At 53.6% G+C, this 11,064-nt stretch overlaps 1 protein-coding gene across 4 annotated transcripts in view; it reads right to left on the bottom strand.

The window, feature by feature from the left end:
- Window positions 1-486: 486 nt before the first annotated feature.
- The window catches only part of EXD3 (exonuclease 3'-5' domain containing 3), a 39,371-nt gene continuing 28,793 nt past the window's right edge, over window positions 487-11,064 (bottom strand). Inside the window, exons 19-20 of one of the 4 annotated variants that reach the window (XM_058159121.1) lie at window positions 5,559-5,649; window positions 487-2,780 (exon numbers count right to left, since the gene is read on the bottom strand). In XM_058159121.1, the coding sequence (XP_058015104.1) occupies window positions 2,470-2,780; window positions 5,559-5,649 (402 nt within the window). In that variant the 3' untranslated portion in view covers window positions 487-2,469. The remainder of the gene's footprint in view (window positions 2,781-5,558; window positions 5,650-11,064) is intronic. The other 3 variants (XM_058159120.1, XM_058159123.1, XM_058159122.1) reach the window with 3 other exon arrangements.

Here is an 11,064-nt window from a genome sequence, read left to right as displayed (position 1 = left end):
GAAGTATTAAATAGAAATATTAGACAAGATACAGAGACAAGAGGTATGGAAATAAAAAAAAGAGTATAAATTACAGGCGTTTGCAGAAGAATTAATTTTTCATTCTGGAAGATTCACAAGAAACAGGGCCTAAATTAATAATAAAAAAAATAGAAGAATATGGCGAAGTGGCAGGATTGAAAATAAATAAAGAGAAACTAAGATTTTAGTGAAAAATATGACAGATAAACAGAAAAAAGAATTAATGAAGAGAACAGATATTCAGATTGCTAAGAAAGTAAAATACTAAGGGATTGAGCTGACAGCAAGATGTGTAATGATTAAGGAAGATAACTAAAATAAACTGATGCAACAAATTAAAGTAGATGGAAAAATCTGCAACTACCGTTGATAGGAAGAATAGCTACAATTAAAATGAGTATATTGCTGAGATTACTGTACTTATTTCAAACAATTCCAATAAAACTGGGGAAAAAATACTTTGAGGAACTTAATAACATAATATTAAAATATATTTGGCAAGGGAAAAGAGCAAGAATTAGCTTAAAAATGCCGTAGGATTCAAAAAATAGAGGAGGCTTTGGATTACCAAATTAGAAATTGTACTGTCAGGCCGTGGTATTAACATGGATGAAAGAATGGATTATACTGAGGCATACAAGACTATTGACTTAGGAGAGACATGATTTGCAATTGGGTTGGCATGCATTCTTGTGGTATGGGAAAAGTAAGATACATAGTTACTTTCAAAAACATTATATTAGGAACGCACTACTGTTAGTATGGGAGAAAACCAGTGCGCAACATTGCTTGAGGACACCAGTTTGGCTTTCAAGGATGGAAGCATTGATTCACCCAAATGTTATTAACATTGGAAATATTGTTAGATATAAAGATATCTTGAATGAAAGGGGGGGGGCTCAAAACTAAACAAGAATTGAGTGATCGGGATCAATATGGCATGGTACTCACAAATGCAGATACATTCTAGATACGAGAAAGATGCTAAATTATATGGTTACTATAAAGAACTAACAGAATTAGACAAGATATTGACAGGGACAGAAGAGATAACGAAAACATATTGCTATTTACTGGGCATCAAATTGGAAGATGAACAAGTGAAGGAGGCAATGATAGCATGAGCAAAAAACCGGTTACACAATAGAATTAGATAAATGGCGAAAATTGTGGGACAAGAACTATAAATCAACGTCAACTGCATATAAACAAAATTTGTATAAGATGTTTTATAGATGGCACTTCGTGCCGGCGAGGTTGGCAAAGATGTTTAAAGATAAGTCAGCTAAATGTTGGAAATGCCACCAGACACCTGGGTCTTATTATCTTATGTGGTGGACATGTATAGAAGCAAAAATATACTGGACAAAAATACATACATGGCTGGAAAAGATGATAAAACAACACATTGATTTAAAACCAGAAATATTTTTGAGGATTTTACCTGAAACCTATACTAAGGGGAATGCATATCTAATTATTCATGTATTAACTGAAGCTAGAATTGTATTTGCACAAAACTGTAAAAGTGAAGAGATTCCTACTGATGAGAATGTGATTAGGAAAATATTAGAATGTGCAGAAATGAACAGATTAACACTTGCAATTAAGGAGAAAGAACAAACTGAATATTATATGACATGGGAACTATTTTATCGATGGTTAGAGAATAAAAATAGGAAACAAAAGTTCAGCGAAATATAGAAAATATGTTGAGAAATGTGAACACTATGATTATTATTTTTATGAATATTAGGATTATTATGTTTAATATTATTATAATATTCCTATTAGAAGATATGTCAAGAGGGAGAAGTGAATATGTTTATAACATTCAATGTTACTATTGTAAAATTAAAGCAGTAATATCAACGTAATGAATACTGTTGTAAATTTTGATTATTATTGCACAAAGATACATGTACCCCAGACAACACATTATTTAATGGAAGATGGAACTATTATACTTAAAAAAAATATTTCAAAAAAAAAAAAAGGAGGCGTGTGTGCTGGGATCAAGGGAGACATTTCTTGCCTATGCCTCTGATCTTCAGAGAAACAGCAGGAGCTCTTCTGCGGCAGAAGAGACGGGCATATAGTTTTACAGCAAAGGCTGCAAGTTGCACTGTGTGGAAGGGTACGTGTGTGTGTGTGTGTGTGTGTGTAGTTGTGTGGAATCCCCCAACCCGCAAGAGAACATTTGGTCCTGGAGTCGGGTGCGAATGATGCTAACAATCCATCTCCCACTAGAGGCAATAGGCAGTGGGAGTGCCGGTCCCACTCTGTCTGCAGTGGTCTGAGGGCCTGAGGAAAGAAGCCGACAAATCCTTTCAAAGATCCCTCTAAAAACGGGGTGACCTGCCAACATGCCCTCCTGCCGTGAGGGAAGCTCCTGGGGGCCCCAGGGTCACCCCCATTCCTGCACAGAGCCCAAGGACAAGCCCCAATTCAGCTCTCTTCTGGCAGCTCGAGCACCTCCCTAAACTGGGAGACCAGGCGGCCCAGGTGGGAGCCCTCCCAGAAGACCTGGCCGCACTGGCTGCAGCAGTAGAAGCAGGCCACGTCCTCCTGGCACAGCACCCCGGGCGGGACAGCCTCGACTCTCAGCCGGACGCCAGTGGGCAGCAGGGAGGATTCGTCCCCAGGGACTGCCATTTCTGGGCCTTGCCAGGGTGGGCTGCAGGCAGGTTGATGAAGGCCGAGGCTGCAGCTCTGGGGCTCCAGGGTGGCGGTGGGGCCGGGATCTCCCAAATGGGGCTCTGCAAAACAAAGAGCAGTGCTTAGCCTTCCCTGCTCTTGGCCACTGGCCGCCGGCTGCTTCCCATTCCTGGCCTCCTCAGGGGAAGACCATTCTGCTGAGCTAGAGAGAGGAGGGGTGGCCAAAGGGAGTCCCCGGATCCAGGCAGCCCTGCAGGGTGCAGAGGGAGGGAAGCCCAGGAGGGGACACTAGGCTCGCTGTGGGCAAAGATCTGCCACCCCCACCCCCTCTCCCACTCTCAACATGCAAACTTTCAAGGGTGCAAAACATGGAGCTGTACGGGGAAGCCCTCAAGAGGCAGCAGGCGAGGCTATGGAGAGATTCTGAACCTGCAGCCTAAATGGGAAGATTTCTGCGGATGCCAGTGCGGGAGAGAACTCTGCTGGTGACTCGTCCCCCCACTCAAAGGGGGCTCCTCCACCGCCCACCCACCCACCCTGTTCTGCTTCTCCAACTCCCTCCCTTCCCAAAGAAAACCCCCTTTGTCTCTGGTGAGACAGCAAGGAGGTGACCTTTTGGCGAGGGGCCCTTGCTGTGCAGGGGGGGGGGGCTTTTCCAAGGGAGAAGGGCTTTGAAAAGAGTTCCTTGGAGGGGCGGGGGTGGGGGGGCATGGAAGGGAGGGGGGCTTTACAAGTTCCTCATTGACAAACGGCCACTTTGAAGTGCTTTTGTGTTGGTGACCCTTTGAAGTGTCCCTGGCAAGAAAGGCCAAACGCCCCCGTCTTCCCTTCCTGTGTAAAATCACAACACCCCCCATCCCTCCAGATAGGAGCAATTTGGCCCCCTTCATAGGTCACAGGTGTAAAAAAAAAAAAACCCTTCAGGATCTCGGAAATGGTCGAAGTTTGTCCCTCAAAGGTGACGGTGAGGAATTCGGTCCCCTACACAGAGCTGTCTAGGCTTCCGTCAACAAGGGTGCTAGTCCTTGGGAGGTCCCAGCCAGCCACCTTTCCAACTTCCCCGAGGAGACCCAGCCTTTCTCAGGATGCTGACGGTGTGCGTGCTAAGTCAGGGTCAGAGCCGCTGCCTGGGGAGGATTAGGGAGAGGTTGGGGCCATAAAACTTGTTCAGGTCTTAAAAACACACCCTGGGTGCGTCCTTGGAGTCCAAAGGTCCAGTGAGGGGTGCAAAGCCCTCAGGAGTCTGCGAGAGAAAAAGCACCAGGCGAGTCTCCCTCAGGTCCCTGGGCATCTTCCATGGGCCCAGGGGTCCCTGTTCTCCGGCGGAAGGGCCTGGCCAACTGCCACTGCCAAAGGTGCCAGGACAACCCTTTTGAGACCGCCTCCCCGCCCTGTGGTGTTGCCAAAAGGGCAGTCGAGGGAAGATGCCCGCAGGCACACGAAAGAGACAGAGTGGCGACCCTCCTGCTTTGGATCTGTCAAATCCAGATGCCCAGAAGGACCCTCCCTTTCCTGCTCCTCTCTCTCCATCTGCTGGTTCTCCCTCTCGCCCTTCTTTTTTCGGCACTGTCGACGCTCGCTCGCAGGAGAGAGAGAGGCCAGGCTTGAACACTGATGCAATGTGCCCAGGACTACAAGGTTGGCACTATAGCCACGGGCAGATTTGTTGGGGCTCGCGAGAGGATCCTGGCCAAAGCAGAGAGTGGGGAGGAGGTGGCACTGAGCCTCGGAAAGGAGAGAAAGGGGCGAGAAGGGATCCCACAGCCTGGGAAAAACTCTGCACGGCGCCCCAGGTGAAAAATTCAAATGAGTAATTATACCACAATTAATTGTCCTCTCATAACATGCAAGCACAGTTCAAATGAAAATAAAACAGCGGGCATGGGGAAAGGCAGGCCTGGGGTGGGTCCCGGGAAGAGCAGCAGCTCAGCTGAGCCGTGCTCAGCCACCAGTCCTCTTCCAGGGCAGCGGCCCCTTTTCCCTCCCTCCATCGCTCCTCTGGGTGAAAGGGCCCTTGTGAGAGAAGCCAGCAGCTCCACCTTCTGAGCCACAGCCAAAAGGGGCCATCTTGGCCACTTCTCACCAGGCAATGGGGTCCCGTCCCCCCCCCACCCGCCCCACAGTAGCATAGCCAGCCTGGTTGACTTGCCCGGGGAAGGACTGGGCCAGGTTCATCCAAGGCAAGAAATGTGGCAAGGTTCTCATTGGCCCCAAGTTGATACCAGAGAGGTGGGCATGTAGGCCTGGCATGGGTGGGGGGAGAAGTGGCCAGCCGTTGCTTCTGCTCTGACCCTGCCTGCTTCGGGGGGGCGGGCAGGAGGGTGCTTTCTATTCTTTGTGGGAACGGAAGCTGGGTTGTTCTCTTGTTCTCAAGCCTTTCCTGGGAGAAACCTGTTCAGCCAGCTGGGTCAGTCCACAAGAATGGCAGCCAGGACAGGGAAGGTCTCAGCAAACGGGGTGGCTCTCTCCCGCAGGACAACTCGGTGGTGGTGGGGGTGGGTGGGGGGAAGGACCCTGTCCTGCCTGACCCAGAAGCTGCTGCTTGCTGCGTCCCATCGGGGATTCAGAGATGGCTGCCCAGCAAAGCCGACACCCCAAGAAGCCCCCCACCCCCGCCCACCCCCGGCCTGCACCATCCAGCCAACCCTCCCTTTGAGGGTGACAGCCAGGGAGGGGAGGCGCTTTCTGCCCCCTACTGGGCTTCCTGAAGTGAACCGCCAGCCCTGACCTCCCTGACCCATTTCCCACAAGACGCCCCGGCCCGGCCCAAAGCGTGGCTTTCTCTCACGCTGCCTGTGTGCTGCAGCAGGCTCCAAGGCCTATCCCGGCCGCCTGGTTGGCTCCAACGGGGGCATGGGGGAGCCCCTCTTCGTATGTACCTGTGTCCTCCCCTGTCCAGCAGCCGCTCTGCTTCCTCAGCAGGGCCATCCTCTCCTTCGAGACCTTCACGTAGCGGCTGCAGTTGCAGGCCTGTTTGGAGGCAGAGGGAAGGAGCTTTCGTCAGCTCTGGGTCCTTAGGAACCCAGGGAAAGCTGGGTTTGCAGTAAAGGAGAACAGAATCAATCCTGGAGTAATCCAAGCCCAGCCTTCTCCTCTTGTTTTTCTGGACGGGTGCCCTGAAAGGGGGGGGGGTTTCCGCTCTGCCTTCCTCTTCTAAAGCTACCTCAAGCATCGTCTCTGAGGAGCCCCCGTTTAAGGGCAGCTGTGATGAAGCCCTCCTCTCTCTAGCTTAGGGTCTCTCCTTCTCCCTGCATTCCACATCCCTCCCTCTTTGCAGCCCCCTAAAGCCCCTCCTGCCCTTTGGGGACTTCTCCCCTGGGCTTCCCGTTGGCCGTTCATGGGATGTGGCTGACTGGAGGCCCGGCGGAACCTAGAACTGCTGTCTGGGGAATGGATGCTGGGATGCCCCCCAGGCATGTAAGGCCATGCATGTCGTCCCCGGGGCCTTTGGGAATGAAGTGGCCGGAGGCAGGGATGAAATCCAATTTTTTTTACTACCGGTTCTGTGGGTGTGGCTTGGTGGGCGTGGCATGGCTTGGTGGGTCTGGCAGGGGAAGGATACTGCAAAATCTCCATTCCCTCCCCACTCCTGGGGGAAGGATATTGCAAAATCTCCATTTCCTCCCCACTCTGTCTGGGCCTCTGTGGCTCAGACTGGTAAGATAGTCTGTTATTAACACAGCTGCCTGCAATTACTGCAGGTTCTAGTCCCACCAGGCCCAAGGTTGACTCAGCCTTCCATCCTTTATAAGGTAGGTAAAATGAGGACCCAGATTGTTGGGGGCAATGTTGACTTTGTATATAAATATACAAATAGGATGAAGACTATTGCTAACATAGTGTAAACCGCCCTGAGTCTTCGGAGAAGGGCGGGATATAAATGCAAATAAAACAAAAACAAAAACCTCAGCCAGAGATGGTATTTGCCGGTTCTCCGAACTGCTCAAAATTTCCACTACTGGTTCTCCAGAACCTGCTGGATTTTACTCCTGGCTGGAGGGCTGGCTGGTGCGAAGGGAAGCTCAGTCCAGGCTGGGCCACCCTCTTCAAAGACCAGTGAAAGAGTTCCCCAGGATGGGGCTGAGATGCACACAGCAGCTTTGTTTTTTCCCACCACAATCGGCTGAGCAGCCACTGACTCCCTCTGGGAAAAGGGACCCCTCCGGCCCTTTGGGGGAGCCAGGCAGAAACCCAGGAGGAAGGCTGGCGTGATGAGCAGCCGCTCCCCTGCTTCAGGGCCCTGGAGACCCGGCGGGGGTGCAGCTCCAATCCCAGAGAGCTGTCCTGGGGCATCAGGTCTGAATCTCCAGGGAACTTCCCCGGTTTACTCAGAATTCTTGTTGCCACACTCTTTTCTGGGCAGGGCGGGGCAGTCCTGAGAATGACTCTCTCTGCTGAACCCGTCCCACTTGGACGGCAGCAAGGAACCTGTGCCCAGCCCCAGCCCTGGGAACGCTTCCCAGCGCAGGTCCCAAGGATGACGCGACTCCTGCCGTTCCGATGGGAAAATCTCCCAGAGGGCTGGGCCGGCTGAAGGCTGACACCCTGTCAACCGAGAAGCACGTGGGGAAGCCGTTAGGCAGGCGTGGCCCGGCCTGGCTCGCCAGTCCAAGCAGTGCAGGCAACCTGCACTTCTCTGCAGCTGCTTGGTCCAGGTCGGGGTTGGGAGGAAGCTGGAGAGACCCAGAAGCTCCCGTTTCCCCAAGGAACCCCCAGGCCCTACTTGACCCTGGGCAGCTCCTGGGAACAAAGGATCCCCGCAGGGGGGGCTGCCATCTCCCTGAAGCGGGGCACGGCGGGTGCTCCCTTCCACACGGGGGGGGGGGGCTCTGGGAGAGCTGGCAGACCCTCAGCCTAAGCCAGAGCAGGACCAACCAAGCCAGGGATGGGTAAAGGTCTGAAGAGGGTTCCCCAGGGATCCCCAGGACTGGTCCCCTGAAAGCGAGAGCGAGACAAGGAAAGGAGCTCACGCAAGACGCAGTTCTAGGAAAGTCCCCCAGCCAGACCCTCCTGGCAACTCTCAGGACGCCAGCTTCCTTTCTGTTCTGCCCAAGGTCCACCAGCCCCTGCCTGCCTGCCCTGGGGCCGCACCTTGCTCTCCTCCCCTCTGCTGGCCTGGCAGGAGAGGCCGTGGGAACCGGGGCCTGCCGTGACTCGGGAGCCTCCAAAAGGCTGCTGCAGGAGGGTGCCAGCCAAGTCCTGCTGCTCAGGGCCTGTCTGGGCTTTGGCATCAATTCAGGCTGAGCTGGCAAGGTTTGCCCGAGTGTGGGAACGGCCACCCAGTGCTTCCTCCTTCCCAGGGGTGGGAGGGGGGTGCTCACCTGAGCGAGGGCACCGGCGCAGCAGCTGGCTCCCAAAGGAGCCATGCCTCCATGTCCCAGGATGGACTGGAAGCCTCCAAGCACAGCAGGGCAGGGCGCTTGGCCCACAGAAGGCGGCCTTCCGGCTAGACATGGCTGCTTCTGTGGGGCTGGGGAGGGGAAGGAGGGGGGGAGGGGAAGGAGGGGGGGAGGGCCCCATGGCAGGGTCTGTGCACCACTGCTTCCTTGGGCTGCTCTGCAGAGGGGGAAAGGGCTGGGAATGAGCTATGCGCAGCCCTGGGTTTTTTTACTCAAGGCAGTCAAAGGGGTCTGCTAGTTGCAGCTGGTCTTCCCCAGCCCAAGGAACCCACCACGGGTGGGGATTGGGGGTTGGGGGTGGGCTGCGGCATCAGGCAATTTGGGCTGGGCTCCCCAGAGCAGAGTTCAGCCGGGGAGCCCAGCGGCTTCTTCCTCTGTGCCCATTAGTCACACATTGCTGGGAGATGCCTCATGTGCTCAGACACCCCCACGAGCCTGGCCTTCCCGCCCTGGTGGCTGACTGCTGGGATTTTCCAACCTCAGCTCCGATTCCCCAAACAAGCTCCCCCCACCCCGCCCCACTCACCAGCACTTGCTCTCCTCACCTGCCCCACCCTGCCCTGGCAAAAGGGCCTGAGCAAATAAAGCACCCAGAGGCATTTCCTTGGCCCTGTCTCTGCAGCTGTGGAGCATCATGAATGTGTGGCCGTTGGTGGGGGGACGACACTAAGGAAGGGGCCAAACTGAGGAGGGCCCAGGGGGGGCGGAGAAGAATGTGCCCCATTGCATAACCCTGCCTGCCCAACCCCTAGAGCAAGAAAGCCACAGCTTGCATTCACAGATAGACTGCATCTGAGGTTGGAGGCCCCCTGAAACCTCAGCAGGAAAGACCGCTGCCTCTTCCAGCGCCAAAGGGGCCCTTCCTTGCTCGCCTGCCAATTCTGCCCCTTCTCCCCCGTCTCAGGCAAACTGACCAGAGAGAGTGACCGGAGCGAGGGCTGCTTGTGCCTGTCCTCTCCCGCCCGCCAGAAAGCGGGGAAGCGGACACAAGGACGCCCTTTAAAAGCGTGAGAAAGGAAATACGAGCGAGGCCCAGAAGCAACGTAACCGATCTAGCGGAAACAAAAGGCCCCGGAGAAGAAGGAGAAAAACCGGTTCCTCACACACAAGGTGGAACAAGCCGGGAGCAGAGAAGGGAAGAGGGTGGCTGGACGCAAGTCTGTCAAAACCACCAGAGCCTCAGGATGCAACCAGGCCTTCCTGCCTGCTCTCAGCCCAGGCGACTGCCATGCCCATCAGTCACAATGTCAGCGTCCTGAGAAGCAGCAACCAACAAGGGTAGTGAGGCACCCAGGGCTGGGATTAGAGCACAGCAGCCAGTTTGGACATATGCAAACTGGGACGCCTCTGGCCCAAAGTGGATGGGCTGGACTGCAGTGTAAAATGGCACCCCTTCCCGATCCTGAGGCCAGCCTTGCTGCTCTCCCCCACCCCCCAATTCCCAAACCATTCTGTGGTGGGCCTCTGGTTGGGGAGGGGGAGACAGAGAGAGGAGGAGGGAGGGAGAGACTGCCATGTCACTAAAGAGGCCTCCCCGTGTGGGAGCCAGCACTCAGGATTGGGGCAGCAGCCAAGAGGCCTGGGAAGGAGGAGTTGAATGGGAGGCGAATGCGAGGTACTGCATCTGCCCCCCCCCCTATACATACACACCAGGCCTGAGTCCCAGACCCTCCTGGAAAGCCTACACCCCAAAGGCTTGTCCCCTGATGGGAGAGACAGGACAAAAGGCAGGAACAAGACGGAGGGTTCCTGGAGGCTGCTTCAGTCTGGCTGCCCCCAATTCAAGGAATGTGCCCCAACCCTGCCACAGAGCTTCCCAGCTGCCCCATAAACAGCCAGCCTTTCTACACAAGGCAAAATCGCTGTGTCGAAGCAGACCGTCCAAGGAGCTAAGCACGGCTCACGCTGAGAAGGCTGCCCCACTGCACTGGCAAGGGTACAGTCCAGATGTTCCCAGCTGCTCTCAGCTGGGCTATGCCTTTTGCAGACCGTTTCCCAGGGAAGGCGGAGGGGACGTGGGCTCAGTCTTGGTGCTCCCTGCCTTCGGCTCCCCTCCCTTTCCCTGCACATCCACGGCAGCGCCCCATCTGCGCAGCCCCCATCTCCTCTGGCCTTTACTGCTCACTGCGCTTGTGGTGAACAGGGAAGGACCCAGACGCGACCTGGCCTGGGTGGCTTTGGGAAAAAGCCCTCAACCCAGCCTGGGACAAGCCCTCAGCCCGGCCTAGCTCGCCAGCTTGTTGTTCCCAGCATCCATCAGTGGAGGGAGATGGAAGGCAACAGTCACCAACATCACAAGGAAACAAACTCAACAGCATTTGCAGTACATGCGTTCTCACACCACTCTTCTGTCCCCCAAAGACAGACAAGAAGTGGTTTTATGACAGATTCTGTAACAGAATCATCAGTGCTTGGAATACTTTACCTGACTCTGTGGTCTCTTCCCATAAACCTAAAAGCTTTAACAAAAAACTTTCTACTATTGACCTCACCCCATTCCTAAGAGGACCACAAGGGGCGTGCATAAGCGCACAAACGTGCCTACCGTTCCTGTCCTATTGTTTTTCTTTTCTTCTTCCTATATATATAAATATGCTTATACCTCCTAATATTTACTCATATGTTTATATGCTATATAATCTTTTTGTACGATGCCTACATATATTGTTGTGACAAAATAAGTAAATAAAGACACCCCTTGAATTCAAACCAACAGATGATGGGGGCAAGGAGGGATTGCAAAGAGGAGCCCCAGCAGCTCTAGTCCTGGCCCTTCCCTCAAGGAGGGACGAAGGGCCCTTGGAGATCTTGGTGCCTCTTTTGAAGCCCCTAAGACCAACACATCTCCAGTCCCTCAACAACCACTTTCGCGGTTCCTTCTACACTGTGGCTGGACTCCGGTGATCCACCCCAGCACTCATTCAGAGGTGTACCAGAAGCAAAAAAAAAAGTGCCTCGTGGCACCCCCCCACATCCTCAAGGGTGC

This window comes from Ahaetulla prasina, chromosome 16, assembly GCF_028640845.1.
Source record: "Ahaetulla prasina isolate Xishuangbanna chromosome 16, ASM2864084v1, whole genome shotgun sequence".
NCBI lineage: Eukaryota > Metazoa > Chordata > Lepidosauria > Squamata > Colubridae > Ahaetulla > Ahaetulla prasina.
This window is presented reverse-complemented; position numbering and strand designations above follow the sequence as displayed.